We start from the raw sequence: 27,136 nt of genomic DNA, 5'->3' as shown, positions 1-27,136 counted from the left end.
CCTCCCTCCCTCCCTCCCTCCCTCCCTCCCTCTGTCCTTCCTTCCTTCCTTCCTTCCTCCTTCCTTCCTTCCTTCCTTCCTTCCTTCCTTCCTTCCTTCCTTCCTTCCTTCCTTCCTTCCTTCCTTCCTTCCTTCCTTCCTTTCTTTCTTTCTTTCTTTCTTTCTTTCTTTCTTTCTTTCTTTCTTTCATAGAGGCAGGACCACAGTCACACAGGACTATCACACAAGCTAGCCTGAAACCCACTAGGCTAGCCTCACACTCACAGGCACTCTTCTGCTTCAGCATTCCAAGTGACTGGGATTACAGGCATGTGCCACCACACCTGGCCAGTTGTTTCAGTTTTTTAAGGGGTTATAGTAAGTTTTAATTTTGACATGGGTATAACATTTGGATAAAGCTTAGACTTGGAGTACTTTTAGTTCTTAGGGATCTGACCTTTGAAGCCATATTCACACATATGGTGCTGACTATACTATGTAGTAATTTAAAACGATGATGATGATGATGCAACGTGGTATGTCTTCCCGATAAATGCATTCCTTATAATTTTGTTTTTCTTTACTTTGTTCTTTAGCTGCACAATGATGATAAATATTGGCCTGTTTTGGATGCAACCTTTGTGATGGTGGCTCGAGATTCTGAAAATAAGGGGTAATTGCTGTTATTTTCATAATTCTATAATTTGAAAAACTTCAAAGAAACATAAGACTGAAGAGAAAACTAATGAATTTCTGTATGTCTGTGACCTGAGTTTAACATATTTAACTGCAACATGTTTGAAAATTCATATTTTCTTTCTAAAGAATATAAATATTTTAAAACAAATTTCATACATGATGACATTTTACCTCAGAATACTTTAGTGTGTGCACTTTTAAAAAAATGTAGATATTTTATTTATTGACTACATACACTGTATACTGAGTAAACCCACTTTCCATATTCCCCAGGCTGTAGGAGTTACCGGTTTACTTTCAGACTGACTTATTTTTAGCTTCTGCATAGAAGAGAGAATGAATGGCTCATTTCCCTTAACATAATCCACTTTACTTCAATACACTTTGCTTCAGATAACAGAGCGTTCTCCCTAACAGCTGAATTGTATACATGTGTGCCATTTAACTTTTGCATTTAATAGTTGATAGATTCCATTGAGTTATCTTAGTGGCTGTTAATAGTGCTACATTCATAGAGGTGTATAGCTATCTCTAGTATGCTCATTTAATTATATATATATAAATATATGAGAGAGATAAATGGACCATGTAGCATATCTATTTCTAAAAAGAAAGTTCTTTATGATGGCTGTACTAATTTACATTCCTTCTAAGAATATCTACAATTTGTTTTCCTCCACATAGTTGTTAGTATAATTCTTTTAGTTAAATGTTTGTAATGCTTTTTCTCCCATTTTTTTGGTCCTTCCTGTATTCTGTTGAGATTTTCCTTTACTTGATAGAATCTTTTTATTTTGATGTAATCTTATTTGCTTATTTTTCCTTCATTTTTTTGTTCTTGTTTTTTTTGTTTGTTTTTTTTTGTTGTGTTTTGTTTTGGCTTAGAGATACCTTCCCAAAAGTCCGTCCTTACCCATTTCAATGTCCTAGAGTGTTTCTATTTTCTTGTGATGGTTTCAACTCTTATATTTAAGTGTTTAGCTCATTCTTTTGTTGTGTTTTGTTTTGACACAGAGTTTCTCTGTGTAACAGCTCTGGCTGTCCTAAAACTCATTCTGTAGACCAGGTTGGCCTGGAACTCAGAGATGCACCTGCCTGTACCTCCTGAGTGCTGGGATTAAAGGTGCACACAACCACTGCCAGACTATTTTATGTTTTGTAAGTGCTGAGATATGATTCTAAGTTTCTTTCTTCTGCATGTGGATATTGTGTTTCCCCAGCACCATTTGTTGAGAAGACTGTCCTTTGTACTACATAATGTAGGTGTGTTATTGTACTTGTAATTGTTCTATTATCTTCAATTAATCTGTTATGTACTTCGATGGCAGTAATACCCTGTTTACATTTTAAATCTATGACATATACTTATTTGTCTTTTGACCCAGGCAGGATCTAGTATAGCCCAAGCTGCCCTTGAACTCTGTGTAGCTGAGAATGACCTTGGACTTCATCTTAATTCTGGGTATTACAGGCAAGCATCATCACCAGTGCCCAACTGTTGGTGTGGTTGGGAGACAAAGTCTAGCAAGCCTCTTGTGCTTACATTGAACTCAGTATGTGGGCCAGGTTGGTCTCAAACTTGCTATCTTCCTGTCTCAGCTTCCCAAAAGCTAGGATGCTAGGTGTTTGCCATCATATCAGGCCTATAATATATTTTGAGTTCATGTACTGTGATACCAAAGTTGGCTATTTTCTTAAATAACTTTTATCACTATGCCAGAGACTTATTTACTTCGCTGATAGCATATTTGGTTAGCATGTATGAGACCCTGAGTTTGATTCCCAGCACTGAAAAAAACCTACAAAAATTCAAAAATAGCTTTATTGAAATATAATTCATATACTATGTTATTTGCCTATTGAAAGTGTACAATTTGGATTTTGATATACTTACAGTTGTACATTCTCTAAAGTATGTTCTAATATAGCCTACTTGTATGTCTCCATTACCATCTATTTTGTATCGTTAACATGTTGCAAGGCTGGGCTAGCTAGTATACAAAATATCCCACTTCCTGGATTTGCCTTATTGCTTCCTCATGATGTCTTACTTCTTTTTTATTTGGTACCCTGTACCTACTATATCCTGTATCTGAAGTTCAATCGAGCTTCATGTGAGATTCAGTCAGGATGCTGATGAGAGCATATTTTTAGTGTTACTTATTCCTGAATGTTATGCTAGGATGTGAGTTCAGTAGGTCCCACTTGGGATGTTGATGAGATTGATCGATGTATTCATCAAGGACGAGCTGATCTCTCCACAGTGGAGTTCAGTTTTTCCTCCTGTACTCTTCTTCATCTTTTGATTGGATACTTCTTCCATAATTTCAATTTATTTACTTGATTGACTGATTGATTTGTGTGTGTGTGTGCGTGTGTGTGTGTGTAAAGGTTAAGACACAGGTTTTGGAAGTTGGATCTCTATTTCTTGTGGGTTCCAGGGTTTAAACTCAAGCTGTCTGACTTGGTAGCAGGTACCTTCATCTACTGAGCCCTCTCAGAATGTACCATCCTCACGTGAGTTAATTTTAATCTACATAATTGATCATTGCTATAATCATTTTCATTGGAATATATAAGACAACTTTTAAATTCTGTCATTGTCCCTTCATTTATTAGCTTGAGCTCTATAAAGGGAACTTTCCCTTACCTATTAAGGCCATTACATTTGTTTAAAAAATTATATTTATATACATTTTTCAGAATAAAGACTTGATCAATTAGCTAATGACATAATATTCCCATTTCTTTCTTTTGAAAGCTGTTTGACTTCCATGAACTAGGTATCTTGTGGATATTTCAATCAACTGTCTTTAGCCAGAGTGAGTGAGACATCTTTGTTCTTTCAGACTATCCCCACTAGCCTTTTGTTTTGTTTTCAATTTCTGATAATTTGTATTTATGAAAGTAATATTTCATTGCATTCTTTTCCTCATTAATCATGGAAGTAGGGGGTGGAGAGATGGCTCAGCAGTTAAGTGTACTGCCTGCTTGTCCAGAGGACCTGGGTTCAATTCCCATCACCTACATTGCCATGCTCAAACTTGCTTATAACTTCCAGGGGATCTGACATCCTCACACAAGTATGTGTGCAGGCAAAATACTAATGCATATAAAATGAAAAAAATAATGGAAGTAGATTTAAGGAAATAGGGAAAAGAAAATAATTACCTTGTTATTAATCATAATTTAACCACCAAGATTTCGACAGGATTTTTAGTTCCAGTTCCCTGTCCTTTTTATTTATTCTTAGATCACACCTCTGTCTCTGTCTCTGTCTCTCTCTATGTGTGTGTGTGTGTGTGTGTGTGTGTGTGTGTGTGTGTGTGTGTCTTGCCCTGGCCTGCGGGGATTCAATGAGACCCCTAGGGAAGGGGGTGAAAGAATGATACAACAAGACAACAAGAGACACAAAGAAGAAGCACCTGTCTGAATGTCTGATCAAGTGCTTAAACTTTATTGTCGGGCTGCTGTTATAAAGGCAAGCAGGCAGGAGGATCATCTAACAGTCAGGGTCCAGGGTCATCCTGAAATTGCAAAGTTCTCAAAGCCCACAAGAACTCCTAGCCCAAATTACTTATCTAAATATTTTCTCACAAGCAAGAGGGCAATTAAAACATTTCTCGGCTCAAGTTGCTTATCTGATTAATATTTTCTCCCTGGCAGGAGGGCAATAAAGCATTCCTTAACTCAGGCTATTAATTGACATTTGCTGTCAGTCAGAAGGGCAATAAAGTATTCCTTAACTCAGGCTATTTACTTAACTGACATCTGCTCTCAGGCAGAAGGGAGTCTTGGCTCCCAGCACTCCCACTCCCTCTCCCACTCCCTCTCCCTCTCCCTCTCCCTCTCCCTCTCCCTCTCCCCCTCCCCCTCCCCCTCCCCCTCCCTCTGCCTCTCTCTCTCTCTCTCTCACACACACCCACACCCACACACACACACACACTGTAGTTTGATCATATTTACCTTTTATTCCTCCATATTTATACCCATTCTTTTAGTCTTCTTCCTAGTTCTACTGAACCCCCTTTTCCCAAGAAGTCTCTCTCCTACTTTCATATGTTTTTGTGACCTGCTAGGTTCAGTTAGGGCTATTTACATAAGTGTAACAGGATGTTATTTTTTTGGAGCGTGAACAACTTATCAGTAGCTACTCCATTGAAAATGACCAGTTCACCCAGACAATCCTCTAGGCAGGGGTGGGGGGTGGGGCGGGGGACTTCATGAGCCTCTCTGATGCTGATGAAGTGTTTATGACCTTCAGTTCGTTGTTCATCGTGCAGGTAGCCACAGTTTCTGTGAGTTCCTGAACACAAACTGTCATCTCATGTCTAGAAGCTAGTGTTTCACTGCCTTCGTTCCTATCTCCCTGCTCTTATATCTGTATCCTCATAGCTCCCTGAGCCTGAAATGGCTGATATAGACACTCCACTTAGCAATGAACACTCAGCACTCTTTCTCAGTACTTTGCATTGTTATGAGTCTCTCGGCATTAACCTCTGGTCAGTACACAAAGAAGTGTCTGTTTGGATGGCCATAAGAGGCACATTTATAGTCCTTTCTACATTCCTGCTCTCTGGGATGACAAGATGGGTTAGGCTCATCTTAATACCTTTCTTTCCCAAGGGCTGGAGTCAGCCATTTATCCGCAGAATCCCGGACTCCTTTTAGTAGGAACTGGTATCTGGCTCCAAAATACAGGTACTGGAACTATATTGATAGTATTTTGTCACTGTTTCTATGCCTCAGTGTATAGAGCTACAATATGATATATGTTAAACAAACAAAAACCCCTCAGGATCTTAAATGTGCATTTCTGTGTGAAGTTTAACTGTACAGGCCATATGTTTTTTACTCTTAAAGAGACTACTTGGTTTCCAGCTACAGTTACTTGCCTAAGCCTTGCAAACTGAGAACTGTTTCATTGGCTGTGGGGATTGCTGTTGTATTGCGATTTGTTCAGGACAGTCTGGTGACTTAATTGCATATGTATTAGAAACCCAACTTAGGAGTCAGTAATGAGACTTTCCCCTGTTATATGAAAGCTTGTTTAGAAAAATAAGAATAAAAACTGCCTTTTGCCAAGAGTGGCAGCACATACTTTTTGTAATCCTAACACTTGAAAGGTTGAGACAGGATGACTGTTAGTTTATGGACAGTTTGGGGTAAGTTTGAGACCCCTTCTCAAAAGAAAGAAAGAGAGAGGGAGGGGGAGGGGGAGGGGGAGGGGGAGGGGAGGAAGGAAAGAAGGAAGGAAGGAAGGAAGGAAGGAAGGAAGGAAGGAAGGCAGGCCTCAGTAACTCTGTGATCTGAACAATGAGTAATACTTGTTAGGTCTGCCTGACCTTCTGTGACCAGTGACTGGCCCGAGACTTGTTTGCAAAACTAACGTTATTGTTCAGGTTTCTTTCACACCTGATTCATTTGAACTTTCTAAATTTCCTATTTTAGTTCTTATGTTTTTTTAAAAAAATGTATTTACATCTCAAATGCTGTTCCCCTCCTAGGCCCCCCTCATAAGGTTTCTCCCCCTTTCCCTCCTCCTTTTCCCCTTAGAGAGGGTGTCTCCCCGCCTCCAGGCCTACCTCTTCCCTGGAACATCAAGGATTAGATACATCCTCTCCCACTGAGGCCAGACAAAGCAGTCCTCTCTGCTACATATGTAGTGTGGTGGGTGGGTGGGGGAGTGAGGGAGCATAGGCTAGCCCACGTATGCTCTTTGGTTGGTATCTTAGTCTCTGGGAGCTCTCAGGGGTCCAGGTTAGTTGATACTGCTGTTCTTCCTGTGGGGTTGCAATCCCCTTCAGCTCCTTCAATCCTTCCTCTAACTCTTCCATAGGTGTCCCTGACCTCTATCCAATGTGTTTGGCTGTGGGTATCTGCGTCTGTCTCAGTCAGCTGCTAGGTAGAGCTTCTAAGATGACAGCTATGCTAGACTCTTGTCTGCAAGCACAATATAGCATCAGTAATACAGTTAGAGATTGATGCCTTCCCATGGGATGGGTCTGAAGTTCGGCCAGTCACTGGTCAGCCATTCCCTCAGCCTCTGCTCCATTTTTGTCCCTGCATTTCCTTTAGACAGGACCAATTTTGGGGTTGAAAGTTTCATAGGTGGCTTGGTGTCCCCATCCCTCCACTGGGGGTCCTATCTACAGGAGGTGATCTCTTCAGGTTCCATATCTCCACTGTTGAGCATCTCGGCTAAGGTCAGCTGCACTGATTTCTGGGATCCTCTCCCATACCAGGTCTCTGGGATTTCCTAAAGTTTCCCCCACCCCTGGCAGCTGCAGTTTTCCATTTATTCTCCTGGCCCTCTGAACCTCTCTAGTATCCTTCCCCATATCTGATCCTGTCACCCTATTCCCCTCTCTCACCCAGGTCCCCCCTTCCCTCTGTCCCCCATGATAATTTTGATCCCCCTTCTAAGTGTGATTGAAGCATCCTCACTTGGGCCTTCCTTTTTGTTTACCTTCTTAGAGCCTGTCGGGTATATCATGGGTATTCTATACTTTTTGGTTAATATTCACTTATTAGTAAGTACATACCATGCATTACCTTTTGGGTGTGGGTAACCTCACTCAGGATGATATTTTCTAGAAACATCTATTTGCCTACAAAATTCATGATGTCCTCATTTTTAATAGCTGCATAGTATTCTATTATATAAATGAGCCACATTTTTGTATCCATTCTTCAGTTTTTGGACATCTGGGTTGCTTCTAGTTTCTGGCTATTACAAATAAAGCTGCTATGAACATTAGTGGAGCACATGTCCTTGTACTATGGTGGAGTATCTTTTGGGTATATTCCCAAGAGTGGTATTGCTGGATCTTCAGGTAGATCTATTTCCAATTTTCTGAGGATCCTCCAGATTGATTTCCAGAGTAGTTATACCAGTTTGCAATCCCACTAGCAATGGAGAAGTGTTCTGCTTTCTCAACATCCTCGCCAGCATCTGCTGTCGCCTGAGTTTTTTATCTTAGCCATTTTGATTTGTGTAAAGTTGTTTTGATTTGCATTCTCTGAAGACTAGAGATGTTGAACATTTCCTTAAGTGCTTCTAGCCATTTGAGATTTTTCTGTTGAGAATTCTCTATTTAGCTCTGTACCCCATTTTCAAATTGGGTTATTTGGATTGTTGTTGTCTAACTTCTTGAGTTCTTTGTATATATTGGATATTAGCCCTCTATTGGACCTGGGGTTAGTGAAGACTTTTTTCCACCCTGTAGGTTGCTGATTTGTCCTAGTGACTGTGTCTTTTGCCTTACAGAAGCTTTTCAGTTTTGTGAGGTCCCATTTATCAATTGTTGGTCTTAGAGCCTGAGCCATTGGTGTTCTGTTCAAGAAGATTTCTCATGTGTCAGTGCATTTGACACTCTTACCCACTTTCTCTTTTATTGTATTCAGTGTATCTGGTTTTATGTTGAGACCTTGATCCACTTGAACTTGAGCTTTGTGTGGGGTGATACTTATGGATCTGTTTGCATTATTTTACATGCAGACGTAATTTTGATAGGAATTGCATTGAATCTGTATATTGCTTTTGGTAAGGTGGCCATTTTCACTATGTTAATCTTACTGATCTGTGAGCACTAGAGAACTTTCCATCTTCTGATATCTTATTCAATTTCTTTCTTCAGGGACTTGAAGTTCTTGTCATGTAGAGCTTTCACTTGCTTGGTTAGAGTTATTTGTGGCTTTGTAAAGGGTATTGTCTCCCTAACTTCTTTCTTAGCCCATTTATCATTTGTATAAAGGAAGGCTCCTGATTTGTTTGTGTTAATTTTATATCCAGCCACTTTGCTGAAGTTATTTATCAGCTTCAGGAATTCTCTGGTAGAATTTTGGGATGGGTCAGAGTCCATGTGTGCTGAGTATTGTGGGGTCCCAACAGGTGGGAGTATTGGGGTGGGGCGTCTCACCTGTGTCCCTGGTTAGAGCAGGCATCCCGGGAGGCAGGCAGGGCTGTGAGGTTGTGTGTAGTGCTGCTCCTCTAGTGCAAGTTGAAGTGCAGATCAGAAAGGGGCTCCTTTGTTTCTTTAAGGCAGTGGTTCTCAATCTGTGGGTCGCGACATCCTTGGAAGTAACATATCAGATTGTTTACATTACAATTCCTAAAAATCCTAACAATAGAAAAATTACAGTTATAAAGTAGCAATGAAATAATATTATGGTTGGGGGTCACTACAACATGAGTAACTGTATTAAAGGGTCACATAATTAGGAACATTGAGAACCACACTTGAAACAGTTTTTAAATTTTATTTATTTATTGAAGCATACATGCAAGTGACATGGCACATGTATGGAGGTAAGAGGAAAACTTCCAGGAGTCAGCTCTCTCCTACTGTGTGGTTCTGAGGCATAAAACTCACCAGGTCACCAAGCTTGTCAGCAAGTCCTTTATGAGATGTGGCGTTACTGATCCTATTCAATTCTTGTGTGTGTGTTATGTAATATCTTAATTACTTTTCCTGTTGCTGTGGTAAAATACCCTGACAAAAGAATTTAGAGGAAAAAAGAGTTTGGTGCTGCTTGCTCGCAGGTCAAGGTAGAGAAGTCAAGGCAGCAGGAGTTAAAAGCAACTTCATCGCATCCACAATCAGACAGCAGAGAACAGTGAGTGAATGCTAGTGTTCAGCTCACTTTTTCTATTTTCTGTAGTCCCAGATCCCAGCCAGAAAAGGATGCCACCCATAGTGGGCTGGTCTTCCCACCTTGTAATCAAGGTAATCTTCCATAGGTATGCCTAGAAACTAACATAATCTAGACAGTCCCTTACATCTCCATCCAGGCACCTAACTTCCAGGTGATAACATATTCTGTCAGACTGGCAACACTATCATATGTATTCATTGTACGTAATGATGTATCATAAAGACATTGTACAAGTGTATTTTACAGGCTTGGATCATATTGACCCCAACCATCTCTCCATCTTTTTTCTTCACATTTCTTACTCTGTATTTCCCCAGATAGTCTTGTTTCTAATTTCATGTCTCATATATACATATACATATGCAAATACATATATATGTATATATACATATATATGCACACACATATATAATACACATATGTGTATATTTACACATACATATATATATATAAAATTTAATATTTTGGCTTGAAATCTAAGATTCACAAATGATATGTGTTCGATTCTTTCATTGTAGTAAAGAACTCTCTTTCCTTATTTTTTTTAGTTCTGAAGCATTCATTCTTTTATTTTGAAGAATTTTTATTTTTTATTTTATTTATCATTTTAATGATTCACCATATTTGTTATTTATTTTTTATTTTGAAGAATTTTTAATGATGCAATGAACCCTTCTATACCTTTTACCTAAATTCCCTGGTCAGCATGGTACCACATTTGTCTTCCTTTCTTACCATTTGTAAATATACACATGGACCATTTTTCCCTGAATCATTTAAATGTAAGTTTTGGTTGACTTCACCTGTCACTAGTTTAGTGTGTGTTTCTTGAGAACAAACTTATCCTCCTACATGATTCCAATGCCTTTGTATCACAATGTTTCCAAGATCTTTAACAGCTTAGCAATTATATAAATCTAATATATGATCCACACTTGGATTTCACCAGATGTCCCTAAAATATCCTCATGAAGTCCTGCCCCAGATTCAGGATCCATCAAAGCAATGGTTCTCAACTTTCCTTACATTGGGACTCTTTAATGCATTTCCTCATGTTGTGGTGACCCACAGCTATAAAATTATTTTGTTGTTACTTCATCACTGTTATGAATCATGATATAAATATCCAATATTCAGGATACCTGTTATGCAACCCTTGTGGGAGTCACAACTAATGGGCTGAGAACTGGAGCATTACATTTGGCTATTGTGTTTGTTGAGCAGAAGTACCCCTACCCTTTTCTATCTTTGAAAACTCTGAGATTTTTGTAGGGCCCATCCTAAACTCGTATTTGTGTTCTCATGAATAGAATCAGGTTTAAGTGTGGTAAGTACCTGTATCTTGTTTTCTTTGTCCCTTTTTTTAGACAGGGCCTTATGGATGTCAGGCTGGACTCAACTCATTATGATGATGATCTTGGACTTCTTGTCTTCCTCCCCCTATCTCTCATATGCTAGGATTACAAGCATATGCTGCTATGCCCAAATTCAGTATTCTTTTTATAATATGACTTTCTAGTGTATAGTTAGGTCTATAAATAGAAGGCTTACTTAATTGTTCCAGTCTCCTTGTGTGAGGCTATCAATACGCATTACATAAAACAAATGGCAAAAGAAGACATTTTCATGTTGGTAATGCTGGTCCCTAGGGTCTTACATATGCTTGACCCAGCACTCAACCATTGAGATATAACACTGATGAAAACCTTAAAACTAGGAGGCAGTTATTCATCTTAATTTTTATTAGGTAATAACATACACTGTGGAGGTTTTTTTTTTGGTTTTATGTTATTTATTTATTTATTTATTTATTTATTTATTTATGGCCAGATTGGCCTAACATTTGACATCCTTCTGTTTCAGCATCTCTAATGTTGGCATTACAGAGGTGAATCATCAAGCCAATATCTTAAACTAAATTTTTCTGTCTTCTTTAGGCCGGCATTTGTAAATCCACTCATTCCTGAAAATAAAGAAGAAGAAGAACTCTTTACCCAAGGAGAATGTATGTTAATTTTCTTACAGTGAAATAAAAAATTTAAACTATATTAATTTTACTATAGAAGGAATTACTGAAGATTATGTGGATTCCTTATAATAGTCAAATGTTTTACTCATGTCAGAATTTTTTTGATAGACAAATGAATTTTATTTTACTCCACAGAACTTGTGCTTTGAACAATTTTATTGATGGCACAGTATTAAGTGAAGCAATTTGTCTTTTCATTATTTATTGATTGAGAATTTCATACATGTATATAATGTGTCTTGGTCAAGCCCTCCTATCCCCCTTAATTTTCTTCCCTCCCCATCTACTGCTATCTTTCCCCTCCTAACTTCATATACTCATTTTTAAACTCATTAAATTTAATGTTGCCAGTATGTGCATGGATGCAGAGCCATCCTGGAACACAGGTAGCTATTCTTTGTGAAATGGGAAGTATATCTTAGTTGTGTAAGTACTAGTCAAATCAGGGCTGTAGATTCGGATGATAACCTGTGTTCTCAGACTAAACTGATAGAATTTCCATCTGAAAGAAAATACTCAGGCTGGACAGATGGCTCAGCAGTTAAGAGCACTGCTTCTCTTCCAGACGACCCAGGTTCAATTCCCAGCATGTATATGGCAGTTCACAACTATCTGTAACTCCAGTCCCAGGGCTACTGACACCCTCATACAAACATATATACAATTAAAACACCAATGTACATAAAATAAAAATAAAATAAATCATTAATTCCAGCACTTGGGAGCTAGAGGCAGAGGCAAGCAGATCTCTGAGTTTGAGGAAAGCCTGGTCTACAGAGCAAGTTCCAGGACAGCCAAGGCTATACAGAGAAACCCTGTCTCAAAAACCAAAGAAAGAGAGAGAGAGAGAGATTGAGAGAGATAGAGATAGAGATAGAGATAGAGATAGAGACAGAGAGAGAGACAGAGAGAGAGAGAGAGAGAGAGAGAGAGAGAGAGAGAGAGAGAGAAGAAAAAAATACTCAGTGGAAAAAATTAAGAATTTTTTTTTGTGGTGCTAGGTTTGGAACCCAGGGCCTTGGACATGTGAAGAAAATGTTTTACTACAGAACTGTGTCCCAGCTCCATCTCTGGAAATTTTATGTGATCGATGTGGCTTTCCCTTGTGTATATGCATAAATTATTCTGGGGCAATTTGAATCTGAGAAATACTTTTTAGGTTGCAAGGCACTCTAGATCATACTTCCTGATCATACTTTGTCATTTTTGTATACTTCAGTGAACAAGAGCCGGAGGATTGCCTTTAGCACCAGTTCATTACTGAAAGTGGCTCCCAGTTCTGAGGAGAGGAATATCATACATGAACTGTTTCTTAGCACACTGGATCCAAAGTAAGTTAAGACTGAGATTCCCAAGTTGAGAAAGTATTCGAGTCCAAGATCTTTTCCAGAGCCACACTTGCATGGAGAATGTTTATAACCCGTTTCCTCTCAACAGTGAAAACATGCCAATAACAGGGTTTATTTCATTCATCTCCACTTGCACAGGACTATAAGTTTTCAGAGTCGAATTTTGCCTCCTAAGGCAGTATGGATGGAGGATACAAAACTCAAGAGCTTGGATGTTTGTCACCCTCAGGTATTAGAACTTTGTGAGCAATCTTCTGAATTTGCTGAATTGCATTCATGATAATTGAACTTTGACACACATTTAAATGGACATTTTCTATATTGTTAATTACTTTGTTTTCTATATAAAAATATCCACAGACTTTTATTAATACTCATTTATGTTTTATAGGAGCGAAACATTTTCAATCGGATCTTTGGTGGCTTTCTTATGAGAAAAGCATATGAACTTGCGTGGGCTACTGCTTGTAGCTTTGGGTAAGTTCGACTAAAGTTACCTTCTGAGAAGTGACTTACTCCAGTCCACTAAAAGGAAACGTTTTAAACCAGTCTGAATATGAACTGCACTATAGGATTATACCTTTTATAAGATCTCTGTGTGCCTGGGGGTGGAGAGATTATCATACTAGTAGCAAATGTAAGAGATGACACTGTGACCTTATAGGTCCAAAATCACTCTTTCTCTTCCTTTTTACATATTTCCATATTTTTTTCAGTAGGTCTTTAATTAATGGGCTAAGTCAGGGAAGCGATCTTTTGAAATCAAAGCCAAATGCCTCTGATAATGTTTTTTATATATTCCTAGATAATGTTATACATCAATACAGTATATTTAGATCATATTCAGTCCCACAATTTTTCTTTAATGAATATCCCCCTCATAGTAGCTGCATTTGACATTTTTCTTTTCTTTACATTGATTTTTATTTGATCATTGTTACTTTACATCAGTGAATTGTTAAGGGAAACATTTGAGACCTGAACTTTGCAATTCACTTCAATTTTGGGCTTTCTCCAATAGTGGTTCCCGGCCATATGTGGTAACAGTAGATGATATCATGTTTCAGAAACCTGTTGAAGTTGGATCATTGCTCTTTCTTTCTTCACAGGTAGGTGTATCATGAGGGATGAAAAGTATTTTTTGTCATTTGGGTCTAGAAAAGAAGTTTTTACCTTCTCTTTTTCTCTTATGACTTGTTTCCTTCCCTGTTCTTAAAGCAACTGACAAAATCTTGTGTCTATAATCTTTTAGGTATGCTTCACCCAGGACCATTACATTCAAGTCAGAGTCCATAGTGAAGTGGCCTCTCTTGACAGTCGCGAGCATATGACCACCAATGTCTTTCATTTTACATTCATGTCGGAAAAAGAAGTACCCTTGATTTTCCCCAAAACATATGGAGGTAAGCTGTGAGGAGAAATTCTCAACACCACCCCCAGTACCCCCCTTTGGTATGGGACTGAGCCCAGGGATTTACATATGTTAGGCAAGTACTCTCTCATTGAGCTATATTCTCAGCCCTCTTCTGTTAAATGATCCTCAAACCCAGGGATTCACATGAGCTGGACATGTGCTCTACCACTGAGCTATATTCCTAGCCCTCTTGCTTTTAAATTATCCTCACCAGTGTCTCCAAGCCCGTTAGCCCAAGCACATGTCTTTGGGAAATTATAGTTTTGAAGTTCTGTATCCCTGAAGGCCGAATATGCCTTTTGGCTCCCAGGAATGGCTGTTGTTGCTTTGCACAGCTGTGTACACAGAGCTGGTACAAACTGCAAGCAGCCACTGATAATGAAAGACTAGTGCAGCCAACAAAACGAGATGGAGTCAGGGGCTTCTCTCTTAGGTTAGTTGTATAGCTCCAGCCCCAAAGTGCATCCTTGTAGCTGGTTTTGCATATACAGCATTGACCTATTATTCGCAAATAGTCACGCATCTGTATGGTTGTTCAAAGTGCTGCAAATTTCTTCAGAGAAGTCTTTCTTGTGTTTCAGAGTCCATGTTGTATTTAGATGGACAGCGGCATTTCAAGTCCATGAGTGCCCCAGTGGCCTTGAAAAAGAACTACCCTGTGGAGCCCTAGGAAAATCTCACTTGTTGCAAACCAGCACTCCCAGCACTGTGACATAGTGCTTACTTAATAAAGATGTGCTGAAAAGTACTGATGCCCACATGACTTTTTTATCTTCCATAGAGGGGACTATATTCAGCTTTTAGAATGATCAGAAAAGTGACTGGATGGGGCTGAGGGGTGAAAGAATGATTGAACAATAAAGCCTTTTGCAGTAATGTGACTGTGAGCCTCCTATGTCGCTTCTGACCCCTCTCTGCTATACATTTCAGCCAAGTGTCTTTTTATACAATTGGGTACATTCTTTTTAAGGCTGACTGGTTTCTCTATGTTGTCTGAAGTCCTATCAATTCTATATGATTTTTTTTGTTTCCCTCCCCAAGGGAAGCTGGGTGCTAGAGGGTGGATGGAAAGTGGATAAAGAAATTCATGAAAGTCTATGGCATCTGTAAAGATTTATGAGATTTAAATCTGAAAATATCACCAAAAAGTGTTCAGGGATGAGCTTGGTGAGGAAACTCAGAACCATTTGTTCCTTCTTATATTTCTTAGATACACCATGCTATGGTCTGTGCAGGATACATCTTAATTGAAAACAAGTAACCACTCATGCTTCTGGAGCATTTAGATGCTAGGCAGACATTTGACTTGTATGAGATCATATTTCGTCAAAGAATCATAGTGAGGCAGGATCTATCTCCCCATAGGGCTAGCCACCACTCAGAAAATTGAATCACATTGGAGGTTAAATGCCTTGCTTAAGGTCCAGCAGCTCAGAAGTGGACTGCTGGCAGTTTGAGTGCAGGGTACTCCTTAGAAGTGTAGCATGCTACATTTCAGGAATATAGCAGGAGGTGTCAATACCCACTGAGAACTCAAAGGGAAATACTGCATTTCTTTTGTTCTTGCTTTTCTTCACCTCTGAAACTTTTCTCCTTCCCCTCACCCATTCCTTTTTTAAAATTTTGGTGTCACAGATTAAACCTAAGGACTTGTCTGTGTTGTGCCACGGTGTTACACTTTAGCCAGTAGTGCCATTGATTTGCAACCAAGACAGTTTATTCATGATGGGAGGGAAATGTGATCAAATTTAGAAGAGGAAGGAGCAAATTAGAGGCTACATAGAAGATAGAAGTGTTCCAAAAAAAAAAGGGTTCTAAAAAACAAACATAGTTCTGCCTTGGAATGAACTGGAATGTTTTAAAACTTGATTATGTAATATTTATTAAAATACTAGTCAATATATAGTATCTGCCATGAATAGTCATGGGAACAAACTGTTCACTCTGAGGCATGCAGTTTAATTGAATGAGAATAAGTTGTACTACCACCTGGTGATTTCTGTCCATTTGTTCCTGTGTTGCATAGATGTACATATGACATGGGGACCTATGACTTAGCTAGTCAGCTAAATGGAGCAATCTCCATTAAGTGAAGTTTATTTAAGATATTGACTACATATTTTTGTATACATGGCTAACCATTTGTGAACACTGAAGCTTTTTCTGGAATTTTTTTTCTATTCTAAACACAATATTGTAAGAAATATCCTAAACACCTAAATAATTTAGCCTCTAAAATTCTTTCTCAGGAGAAGTATGAAGAAAGACTAGGCAAAACAGTATGCAAACAGCAAAGATAGACAGTTCCAGAATAGTCAAGCACACTCAGGTACATGTCCTCAGTATCTCCAGACGTAGCCAGACTTTTTTGTCTTTTAAAAATCTCTTTGACACTTGACATTTGTTAATTGTCTTTCTTTGAATCCTGTTGAGATCAAACAAATAGCTTATTTTCTTTTTCATTAAGCTTTTCAAGTAATTTTAGATATTAGAAGCTTAACCCAAAATTTGTTAGCATTTACCAGTTCAACCTCAAGCACAGAAAATAAAGGTTATATTTTTAATACAGGTTTTTAAGTAGGTAATACTAAAGCATACATTAAAAGATGAAGTTGTTTCTAGATTGTTCTGTTTCTCATAAGAAGTAATCGAGAGGGCTGAGGATGTAGCACAGTTGATAGAGCTATTTTCTAGCATCCCTGAGCCTGAGTTCATTCCCACCACCATATAAATTGGATGTAGTGATGTACACCCATAAGCCTCAACCTGGAGATAGAGGAAATTTAATGTCAACCTCAGCATGGTGGTGCACACCTTTAATTCCAGCACTCCAGAGGCAGAGGCAGGTGGATCACTGAGTTTGAGGCCAGTTTGTTCTAAATAGTGAGTTCCAGGACAGCTAGGAATACATAGCAAGACCTTGTTATAACAATAACAATAGTAATAATAATAATAATAATAATAATAATAATAATAATGTTATCTTCAACTACACAATAAGTTGGAAAACAGTTTGAGCTGAAACCCCGTCTCAAAAAGTAGATGAGAACATATTTATTTTTATTAATTTTATTTTTATTCCTTTAATTTCATATTCTTAACATTTTTACAGCTTTAGTATTCACTAAGAAATCTGGTATCTTATTATCTTATTATCACAGTGAAAAGTTAAAAGTTATTAAAAGCAGTGCATTCTAATAATGGGCACTGATCTTTTTATTAGTCTAACAAATTCAAATATAGTAGAAAGAGCAAAAACTAATGGAGAAAATCTTAAAATGAACCTTAGTTAGGGAAGCATCTTCACAGACAAATATATACATCCTTAATATATCACATACAGCCTTTTAAAATTTTACTTATGGTCTAGTCTAAGGTTTAATTACATAAGTTTTATGTTGAGGAGCTCTAACAATATCTACCCTGAAATATTTCTCTTAGAAAAAATATTGATGTGATGAGAAGATATATTTTTGTTTTAGACAGTTTGATTAGTTCTTAAATACTACTATATTACCATCACAATCATTACTCAAATGACACTTTCTTAATAAGAAGAGGCAATACAAAATTGAAATTGGCACCAAGAAAACTGGTAGTTTAGTGGTGGAGTGCTTACCCAGTACCTGAAGGATCCTGGGTGAGATCCCTAGTTGCACACCAAAAAATGTGTGTGTGTGTGTGTGTGTGTGTGTGTGTATTAAAATTGATGCAAATAACATGAAACATACAAAACAGTGCAAATTTTGGAGAATAACACATTAAGATAAGCATTAACAAATGTAAGGTGGATTAGCCATAGGACATAAAAGATAAACATTACATAAATGAATTCTAGCTTCTAAGTTTTATGTATGTGAATTTATGTGAGCATGGGTGTATGTAGAGGCCTGGAAGAGGCCTAGCAAGAGGCCCATTACAAGCAGGGAAATGAAGCTTTTAAGGTGGGGAAGAACACTTAGATGACCTGATATGAATGAGGATGGGGGATTATTGAGGATGCAAGTGTGCTGGCATGTAAAGGAGATGGAAGAAAGGAGGAGATGGAGTAGGAGTCAGGGACACGAGGGAAAAGAGAGGGTTAGGAGTGCAGTAAGCCAAAACTATGTATGTAAAGATCATAAGGAAACCTACAATGTTATAAGCTAATTAAAATATATTAAAATGTTAGTTGAAAGACAAAAAGGATAACTGACTCTTAGAAATGTTAGAACTATCTGCTAAAAGTTCATTCTAATTAAATGAAACCAATAGATAGAATGGTGTCTTCTGGAAGCTTCTGGTAGTCCCCATCAGGTGCTGAAGGTCTAGATGCTCCCTGGAGAGTTGCTGCCATCAGGTTCATGGTGACAGGTGGTTGCTGGAAACTAATGTCTGCTGGCTTCTTTAGCTTTTTTTCATCTGGGACCCCATTTCCTTCAGTCACTGTCCCACATAGCAACCCTCTCTGGAAACATTTGGAGGTGTACTTCACCAGCTCAAGACTATCATATTATTATATTTATTTTATTCTATGTTTTGGCACTGGAAACCAAACCCACGGCCTTATGCTTCACAGTCGGGTATGCTACTTCTAAACTAAATTCTCAACTCCTATTTTTAAATCTTTTTGAGACAGGGTCTTGCCATGGATCCCAGGTTGGCCTTGAATTTGTGATTCTATTGTCTCAGTTACCAAAGTGCTGGGATTATCAGGCAAGTGCTTCTAAACCCAGCCCCTAAATACTTTACTACTTGTCTCAATACATATAAAAAAATAGTATCTACATAAGGAAAACTATGTGAAAATAATGTAATTATTTCAGGTTCCTTAGCATAAAATATTTTGCTGTTACTCTCTTGGATTAAATTCCTATCTTCCTATTCTATTCTTTTTTCTCACTTTTTTGTTTGTTTTGTTTTCCAGACCAGGAAATTGGAACTAAGGGCACTTTACTACTAAGTTATACCTCTACCCCTTTATTCCATTTTAAGTTTGTTGTTTGATTAGGTCTAGTTTGACTGAGACAGGGTCTCACTACATAGCTCTCTAAAACTTGCTATTGTAGACCAGGCTGCCCTTCAACTCAACATAGATCTACCTGGCTCTTTATTCCATTCAAAACAAAGTAAGCAAGCAAACAAACAAAACACCTTTTGACAGGCTTGTTTGAATAGCAAGCAATTCATTGGGTATACACTACCTCAAGAGATAGTATTCCCAAGGAACTGTATATCCATAATAACCTCAAACTTATCACCCCTACTAACAACAGAACAACTATTGATAGCATGAAGTCTAGGCACTCTTGTTTATCACTGAAGTTTTACAGAACTACATTCCTATTCTCTGCAATCATAAAGACTGTTAAAGTTATAAATGCAGCTTGACTTAGTGGCGTACACATGTAAATACAGTGCTCAGAAGGCTGGCAGGAAGCTCTAAAAAGACCCTGTTTCAAAAAACAGCAAATCAAAAAAGGTAGTGAGAGTGTACCAAATAACACTTTAAAATATTAAAATATAAAAATTATATTTAAAAAATTAAAAATAAAAAATAAAAATTATATTAAATATATAATTTACATATACTATTAAATATATACATTATATATCATTCATATAACATGTATACCGATTATATGCAAATATATAATATAGATATATTTGTCTATAACATGTATTACCTAATATATATTATAAACAATAAAATGTTATGTAATGTATACTATATACTATATACTATATATTAATTGTATATATTATGTATACTATATGTTGTATATATAATGTAATTTTAGTATTCATATATAATATATAATTATAATATAAAACAATATACATGGTTATAATATATTACATATATTTATCATGATATATTATATATTTCATATCTATATACAAATATATATTTAGATATATAATATATAATCATAATACATATATTATGTATCATATGTAATTATATAACATAAAATATATGATATAATATATAATATATTTTATCTATATTATGTCTATATTATAGATTATAGTATATATTTATATTATATATTATATATAATTATCATATAGTATATGTTATACAAGTATATTTATGTATATATATATACTATATAAGTATATAGTATATATGTTATATATTAACATTAATATTATTAATGTATAATATGCAAAAGTATATTAGCATATTAATATGTTTAATATAATATATAATATAATATAACATATAATAATATATTATTTATTATGCATAATATATTATATCATCTATAATATTTATGTAATAAATTATATATTAGAATTTATATACATAAACTAAAAATATAAAATATGTATAGATAAATATATGCATAAACAAATAATATATATTTCTAATATATAACATAATTTCAAATATATGTTAGTATAATATTAAATACTAAGTATTAAATTAAATATTTATGATTATTAAATATATTTTATAATTATAATTAGTATGTTATTAAGTGATAAAAAATATCAAAAAGTAAATATTTAATTATACATTTATAGATTGTATCTTAGAAAAGATCACTTCACAATGCAGTGTTGGGATTTTAAACCATTCTACATCTGTATCATTTTCTTTACCTCTCAAAACATATGAAAAATACTTTTGTGTAAATTATTTGGCAATGAACAATGAAAAATTTATGTTTAAATCTCTGTAGTAGAATCCGGCATCTTTCTCCCACTAACATTAACTAAATGATTCAACTGAATCTTTTTAAAAGATGATTAATTTAAATCTTAAATACTTTATATTTCTTTACCTTTCAGATGTTCTTATCTTTGGAATCCTTTTTTGCTGAGGTGTCTGGATCGAAGGCATCATAGTCGACTGGATAGTTACGTAAGGACTTCTTACTCCACCTTTTCCTCTTTTCTTCTTCATCCAGTGCTTTTTGAAGCTTTAATGCAAATAATCTATCTTGTTCTTCTTGTAAATGCTTCTCATAATACAGTTGCTCCAAATCTTTCAGCTTTTTGGTAATGAGGTCTTGTGTTTCCTTGTCATCTGAGGAAGATTTAGGGGATATTTCATGAGAAATGCCAGGCTCACCATCTTCTGCTTCAGACGGATATTCCTGATGCTTTCTTTTAGAAGTATGTTTTCTACTCGAAGGAGGCATTTTTTCTTTTGCCTCAGTTGTGCAGCTTCCAATTTCCTCTATTATGCCTGACTCACTGCTCATGCTCTTTATTTGAACAGAAGAATGAGTGGTAGCTTCAGGTTTAATGTTCTTAAATGGGATATTAGAGTCGTAATTGGAGCAGCTTGGTTTTGGTGCCTCATCTGAACTGCCGACTTTTGCATCATAGCTATGAAAAATTGCGTAACGTGAACTTAAAGTACCTTGCTTAGGATTCCCAGGACCTGTTGACAAAGTAGCTGCTGGCATATTTTCTTCAGTTTTCGTTCCTTGTCCCCTACCAGACGTTTTCTTGCTGGCCTGCACAGTTTCATACTGCAATGCTGATTCAAGCTGAGCCTGAGGAAGGGAAAACTTTGGAACATTGTCACAGTGTTTTTGTTTACTCTTTTTTTTTCTTGGCGACGTGACTGGATCACTCGTGCAGCTCTTCTTAGCCTTTTCTGCTTCTCTTTGCTGTTGTTCCTCCAGTCTGCGCTTTTCTTCCCACAGTTTTTCCTCCTCGAATTCCTTTGCCAGTAATTGCCATATGAATTCCTCAGTGGCTCTGTTTTGTCTTTCCTCGATGGCCTGGCGCTCGGCCTCCATCCTAATCATCTCCTCTTCATATTCTTTCCTCAATTCCCCAGGATTACTTAGCAATCGAACTGGAGGATCATCATTGAAGACCAATGAAGGCCGTTCTTCCCCAGGGTCCCTGCGTCTGCATTCCTCTGGGTACTGACTTTGAATTGTCTCCCACAGTTCCTTATTGATAAGACTGTCCACATGAGTATGGTTCCGAGCCCATGACGAGATACAGGAGCGGCAGAACGGGCAGAATAGTTTTGTTTTTCGGAGAAGTGCTTTAAAGCACGATTTACACATTGTGTGGTTACAAGGCAGAGTTATAGGCTCAATGAGGAATTCCATACAAAGGAGACAATGGCACTCTTCTAAAGTCAAGGCCTTGGCTTTAGATAACGCCATTTTAACAAATTTACAAGGTCCAAGTAACACCAGTACCTTATTAAGTTCCAAGATACATCAATACCAGGGCCTGACGCTGGAGATGAGACTCTCCGTCCTTAGCGGCAACAGTAATGGCGGCAAAAATAACGGCCTCAGAGTCTAATACTTCCGTTCTGTTATATCTGTATCCGGTTACGGTAGCTGAGGGGCTGCTCCCGCTTCCTAGGAACATTCTAGAACTCCCTTCGCTTCTTTCAGCTGTGAGAACTTGTGACCAGCCTTCCTACTACTTCAGAATGGACCCTTCTGAGGAGACTTGAAAATAAACCCAGACCAGGCTTGAGCTTTTGATTCTCGTATTTCAACTTCTCAATGGCTGGGATAATAGGCATGCTGCCACCACACCAAGGCTCTAATTCTTAGGATTTGTTTGGGTCTTTCTTCAGTCCTCTGAGAGGATGGTGTATTTCAAAAGTTCACAAGGTTTTTCAAAAGTTCTGATGTCTGGGGCTCGATCGCAAGGGACTGCATTCATTTCAAGCATCTGTCTTTTTGAGTGAATTCCTACTAGCTGAACTTTATTCACAAGTCACATTGAGAAACAATGTCTGACCCCAACATTAACATCGCCCAACTTGGACATACTATAATGAATATTAGCTTACAAAATATTGAAAGTAGTACCTGTAAAAACCTGCTTCACTGCTCTGGAGCTATGGCTGAGGGTTTAAGAACATTGGCTGCTTTTTCAGAGGACCAGGGTTGGATCCCCAGCACCCATGTAGCTGTTCTAACTCCAGTTCCAGGAGATTCACTTCCCCCTTCTGGTCTCCAAGGGCACTGTATGCACATGTTGCATAGGCATTTATACAAAACATTCATGCAAAATAATAAATTAATTTTTAAAAACCCTGCTTTACTTTCTGGCAATAGCTCTTGTGAAACCTATTTTATCACAGACACATTTAAAAATTTATTTTAAATTTTATTTTAAGTTTTAAATTTTATTTTAAGTTTTAAATTTTATTTTAAATTTTAAATTTTATTTTAAATTTTAAATTTTATTTGTAAGCACGTTAAGCAAACTAGGAATTTCAGTAATTTTTAGGAAGCTTGAGACCATACACTGTTTTGTAGCAAGAAAAACATTATCCAAGAGATAAGTTAGTATCTTCTTTTACTATGAGAATCAATTATTAGTTGTGTTTCTTTAAAAATATATTCTCTTTTAGTTGACACACTATGTACATAATTGTGGGTAAAATTAATATTCCTATACACACACACACACACACACACACACACACATACATATAGTGGGAAAATTGGCATATCAGCCTCCTCAAAAAGTTATTCTGTGTTGGAACATTCAAAATCCTACTTTTGTAGTTATTTTGAAATACATGTGTCCTTAATTGCTAAGCTGTTTTGCTGTGGGACATGACAATTATTCTTCTAATCCTACTGACCATCCTTCCTGTCGTCACCTCTTCTAAAGCTCTAGAAACTACTACAGGTTACCTGAATGAGACGAACATTTCAGCTTCCACATACAAATGAAAACACACAGAATTTATTTTTTTTCCTCATGTCTGGTTGATTTTTCTTAACATAATGTTCTCTGATTGTATCCATGTACAAAGAATGTAATTTTGTTCTTTTTATGACCAATAATATTCTAGCATATGTCACATTTTCCTTATCCATTTACTTGGCTGTTGTGAATAACCCTGTAAAAACTATTTATGACCATATGTCTTTCAGGTACTGCTTTCATTTCCTTTGGGTATAAACCGAGTGGTGAGGTTGCTTGATCATATGGCAGATTTATTTCTATGGTTTTGAGAACTTCAATATTTCCATAAAGGCTGTACTACTTTCTTTTTTTTTTTTTTTACTACTTTCTATTCTAACTAATTTAACCCAAATTTAGGATGACACTTTAATTGCAGCTGGCCTTTCCTACCGTTAAGGGGTTCTTGGTATTTTAAAAAACAGAGAGCAACTGATTGCTGTTGCTGCTGATATTTTATAAAACATTAATATGTAATTAACTTTACAGAAAATATGAATCATAATAATCTTTTAGCACTTAATTCAATAATAATAATTATAGCCAGAGTATGGTAATGGTTAGTTTATAATTAATTTTCTTCCATATTTAAAATATTTTGATCACATTTAAAATTTTAGTAGGGTGTGTGTGTCTGTCTACCTGTCTGTATCAAAGTCTGCATATGGAGAGGACATACAGCTTGTGGAAAAGTAAGAAAGGTCTTACTTCTCACCATTTGAATCATGAATCTTGGGATTAAACTCAGATCATCAGGCTTGGTGGTTAGTACCTTTACCTTCTGAGCCATCTTGCTTCCCCATTTTTCTCTCCTTTGATAATTCAAGGTTGTTACTATTTTTGCTTCAGGCCAATAGATTAAAGCTACTTTTTTTTGACACAGGGCCTCACTATGTAGACCAGGATGGTCTTGAACTCACAGAGATTCACCTGTTTCTGCCCCACAAGTGCTAGAATTAAAGTTGTACAAGGTCACACATTAAAATTAAAAGCTAATTTGAATTAAAAAGTAAGCTTTTTGCTTTTTATTAAATCTCAGTACCATTGTATCTGTGAATCCATCATGGCATGTGGGTGGAGGTCAGAGGGCTTTGTGGATGAGTCAGTTCTCCTTCCACCATTATGTGGGTTCCAAAGACTGAACTAAGTTTGTCCAGATTGCATCTTCAGGCAGCAAGTGCCTTTACCAATGGGCTGAAATTTAATGATGCTTTCTACTTTAACATGAAAATGTTTGTAAGGAATTGAAAACTTCATATTTGGTTTACAGACCCTCACTGTAGGGATCATTTTTGTAGACAAAATGTGGCACAATTTTGACAAAAAAATCATAATAATAAAATAAGAAATTTTATATATGGCTAACAGATATTAGGTCTTTGCTATCTGTCAGTTATTTTGCTAATAACAAAATGTTATTCCATCATGAGGCTAGAGAGATGGCTTGTCATTTAAAATCACTGGCTGCTCTTCCAGAGGACCTGGGTTTGGCTCAAGACCACCTATAGCTCCAACTCAAGGGGATTTGATACCCTCTTTTGATCTCAGAGGATACTTGTACACATAAATACACATACACACAAAAAAGTCCTTTTAAAAAGTAGGGATTTAGGGGCTGAGCAGATGGTTCAGTTAGTAAAGTGCTTACTTGCAAGGATGAGAATCTGATTTTAATCCCCAGTACCCTCATAAAAACTGTAAGGATGGTAGTATTTGTCTTTAAGAGACAGACGCTGGATGGTCCCTGGGGCTTGCTGGCCAACCAGTTTACCTAATCAGTGAGCCTCAGGTTCATTGAAGAGTCTCTATCTCAAAAAATAAGCTAAAATGATAGAAGAAAATACCTGATGTTAACCTCTGTTCTCCTTAACACACCTTTAGCCACATGCATGAACTAGACATGCATGTGCATGTATGCGGGATCATAAACACACACACACACACAGACAGGAGATTTAAACAGGATGACAGGATGTGGAGATAAACATATATAATCTCAGCACTTGAGAAGCTGAAGCAGGAGGATTTCAGGTTAACAGCCTGTCTGGGTTCCACAGGAAGACTTTCAAAAGCAAGCAAACAAATGAACAGTGGAGATTTGGTAAGCTAAAAGGTGGGTCTTAGGATCTTGTACATCACTATCTTCCAAGCAAAGCAACTGTCATCTTCATAAGACCAGCTGTGCCTCCTTACCAAAGTTCAGTACAGCTAGGCTTGCTGACTGTTGACATTCCTTCATAGAAATAAGGTTGGGAGGTCCTTGGACCATCACCTGTGAATCCAGCCACAGTTCCCAGCCAAATGTACACAATTCTGCTGGAAGTAACTGCAGGTGGATCCAGGGTCTGGGGGAGGAGCCATAGTATTTAGAATGGAGAAGGTGAATTAAGAGGGCCTCCAACAGCAGCAGCCATGAAGAAGCCATTATGCTTTTAGGTCAGGGCCTCTGTTAATAACTCCTCACCAGTACCCTGTAAGTAAGCTTAAGTAAACTCATTGGTTCCTTGGGCGAACCAATAGGTGGAATCAAACCTTAGCTTACCATTGAAACTTATGAGTAGGTAGATACTGCCTAGTGCCCCTACCCCAGAGGAAAGGTTTTACAACGAAGGGTCTTTGACTCATTGCTTTGCTTCCAGGTGGAGCTGTTGTATCATAGGATTCATTTGATCTGAAGGGATAAATCTGAGGTAGATTTGGGGGTCCTTTGAACTAGCAAGGGACATTATAGGCAGCTAGTTTGAAGTGTGGGAAAGGGTGCTAGTCTAAATGTTTCTGACAGTGAGGCCACTTCTGCTTCTCAATTACTTAGTTCTGAATCTTGGGTGAGGATTAATATCTTCTGATTTTGTTCCCTCTAACATAAATGAAAGACATATTTCTTGTTTCAGAAATGTCTGACTTGTCCCCTCCTTTCCAGGCTGGCCTCAAAGTTGTGATCCTTTTGCCTGCCTCCACTTCCTGAGTGCTCAGATTTCATGCCAGTACTACCATACTTGGTTTAAGCCTGTGTACTCTCCATCCCATTACATATCTTAAAAAGTAAAGTCCCTATAAATTCTGAGAAGAGCATCATCTTCCATGTAGGGCAACATATTTTGCTTTAAAAACATTTTTAAAATAATTTATTTTATATGTGTTGGTATTTTGCCTGAATATATATTTATGCATCTTGTACCTATCTGGTGCCTGTGCAGGATAGAGAGGGTGTCATGCATCTGTAACTAGGGTTACAGAAGATTGTATTACAGCCACTTGGGCGCTGGGAATCAAACCCAGGTACTCACTCTGGAAGAGCAGTCAGAGCTCTTAACCAGGGAGTCATTTTTG

The 27,136-nt window shown here is 37.2% G+C and overlaps 2 protein-coding genes across 4 annotated transcripts in view; one reads left to right on the top strand and one right to left on the bottom strand.

Moving 5' to 3' along the window:
- Acot9 (acyl-CoA thioesterase 9) overlaps positions 1-15,004 on the top strand; it is a 39,721-nt gene extending 24,717 nt beyond the window's left edge. For all 3 annotated transcript variants that reach the window (XM_028781479.1, XM_028781480.1, XM_028781481.1), the window contains exons 8-15: positions 576-652; positions 11,274-11,341; positions 12,585-12,696; positions 12,853-12,943; positions 13,106-13,191; positions 13,736-13,823; positions 13,967-14,117; positions 14,710-15,004. In XM_028781479.1, coding sequence (XP_028637312.1) covers positions 576-652; positions 11,274-11,341; positions 12,585-12,696; positions 12,853-12,943; positions 13,106-13,191; positions 13,736-13,823; positions 13,967-14,117; positions 14,710-14,798 — 762 coding nt within the window. In that variant the 3' untranslated portion in view covers positions 14,799-15,004. The remainder of the gene's footprint in view (positions 1-575; positions 653-11,273; positions 11,342-12,584; positions 12,697-12,852; positions 12,944-13,105; positions 13,192-13,735; positions 13,824-13,966; positions 14,118-14,709) is intronic.
- Positions 15,005-20,904: 5,900 nt separating this feature from the next.
- On the bottom strand, positions 20,905-22,251 carry LOC114632884 (E3 ubiquitin-protein ligase RNF168-like). The gene has a single exon (XM_028781475.1). It carries the CDS (start codon positions 22,249-22,251, stop codon positions 20,905-20,907), a length of 1,347 nt encoding a protein of 448 aa, XP_028637308.1.
- Positions 22,252-27,136: the final 4,885 nt, after the last annotated feature.

This window comes from Grammomys surdaster, unplaced genomic scaffold (genome assembly GCF_004785775.1).
Source record: "Grammomys surdaster isolate TR1022 unplaced genomic scaffold, NIH_TR_1.0 449, whole genome shotgun sequence".
In the NCBI taxonomy this organism is placed as follows: domain Eukaryota; kingdom Metazoa; phylum Chordata; class Mammalia; order Rodentia; family Muridae; genus Grammomys; species Grammomys surdaster.
This window is presented reverse-complemented; position numbering and strand designations above follow the sequence as displayed.

Coding starts and splice junctions, on each gene's coding strand:
- LOC114632884 (XM_028781475.1), bottom strand. CDS start 22,251: ATGGCGTTATCTAAAGCCAAGGCCTTGACTTTAGAAGAGTGCCATTGT.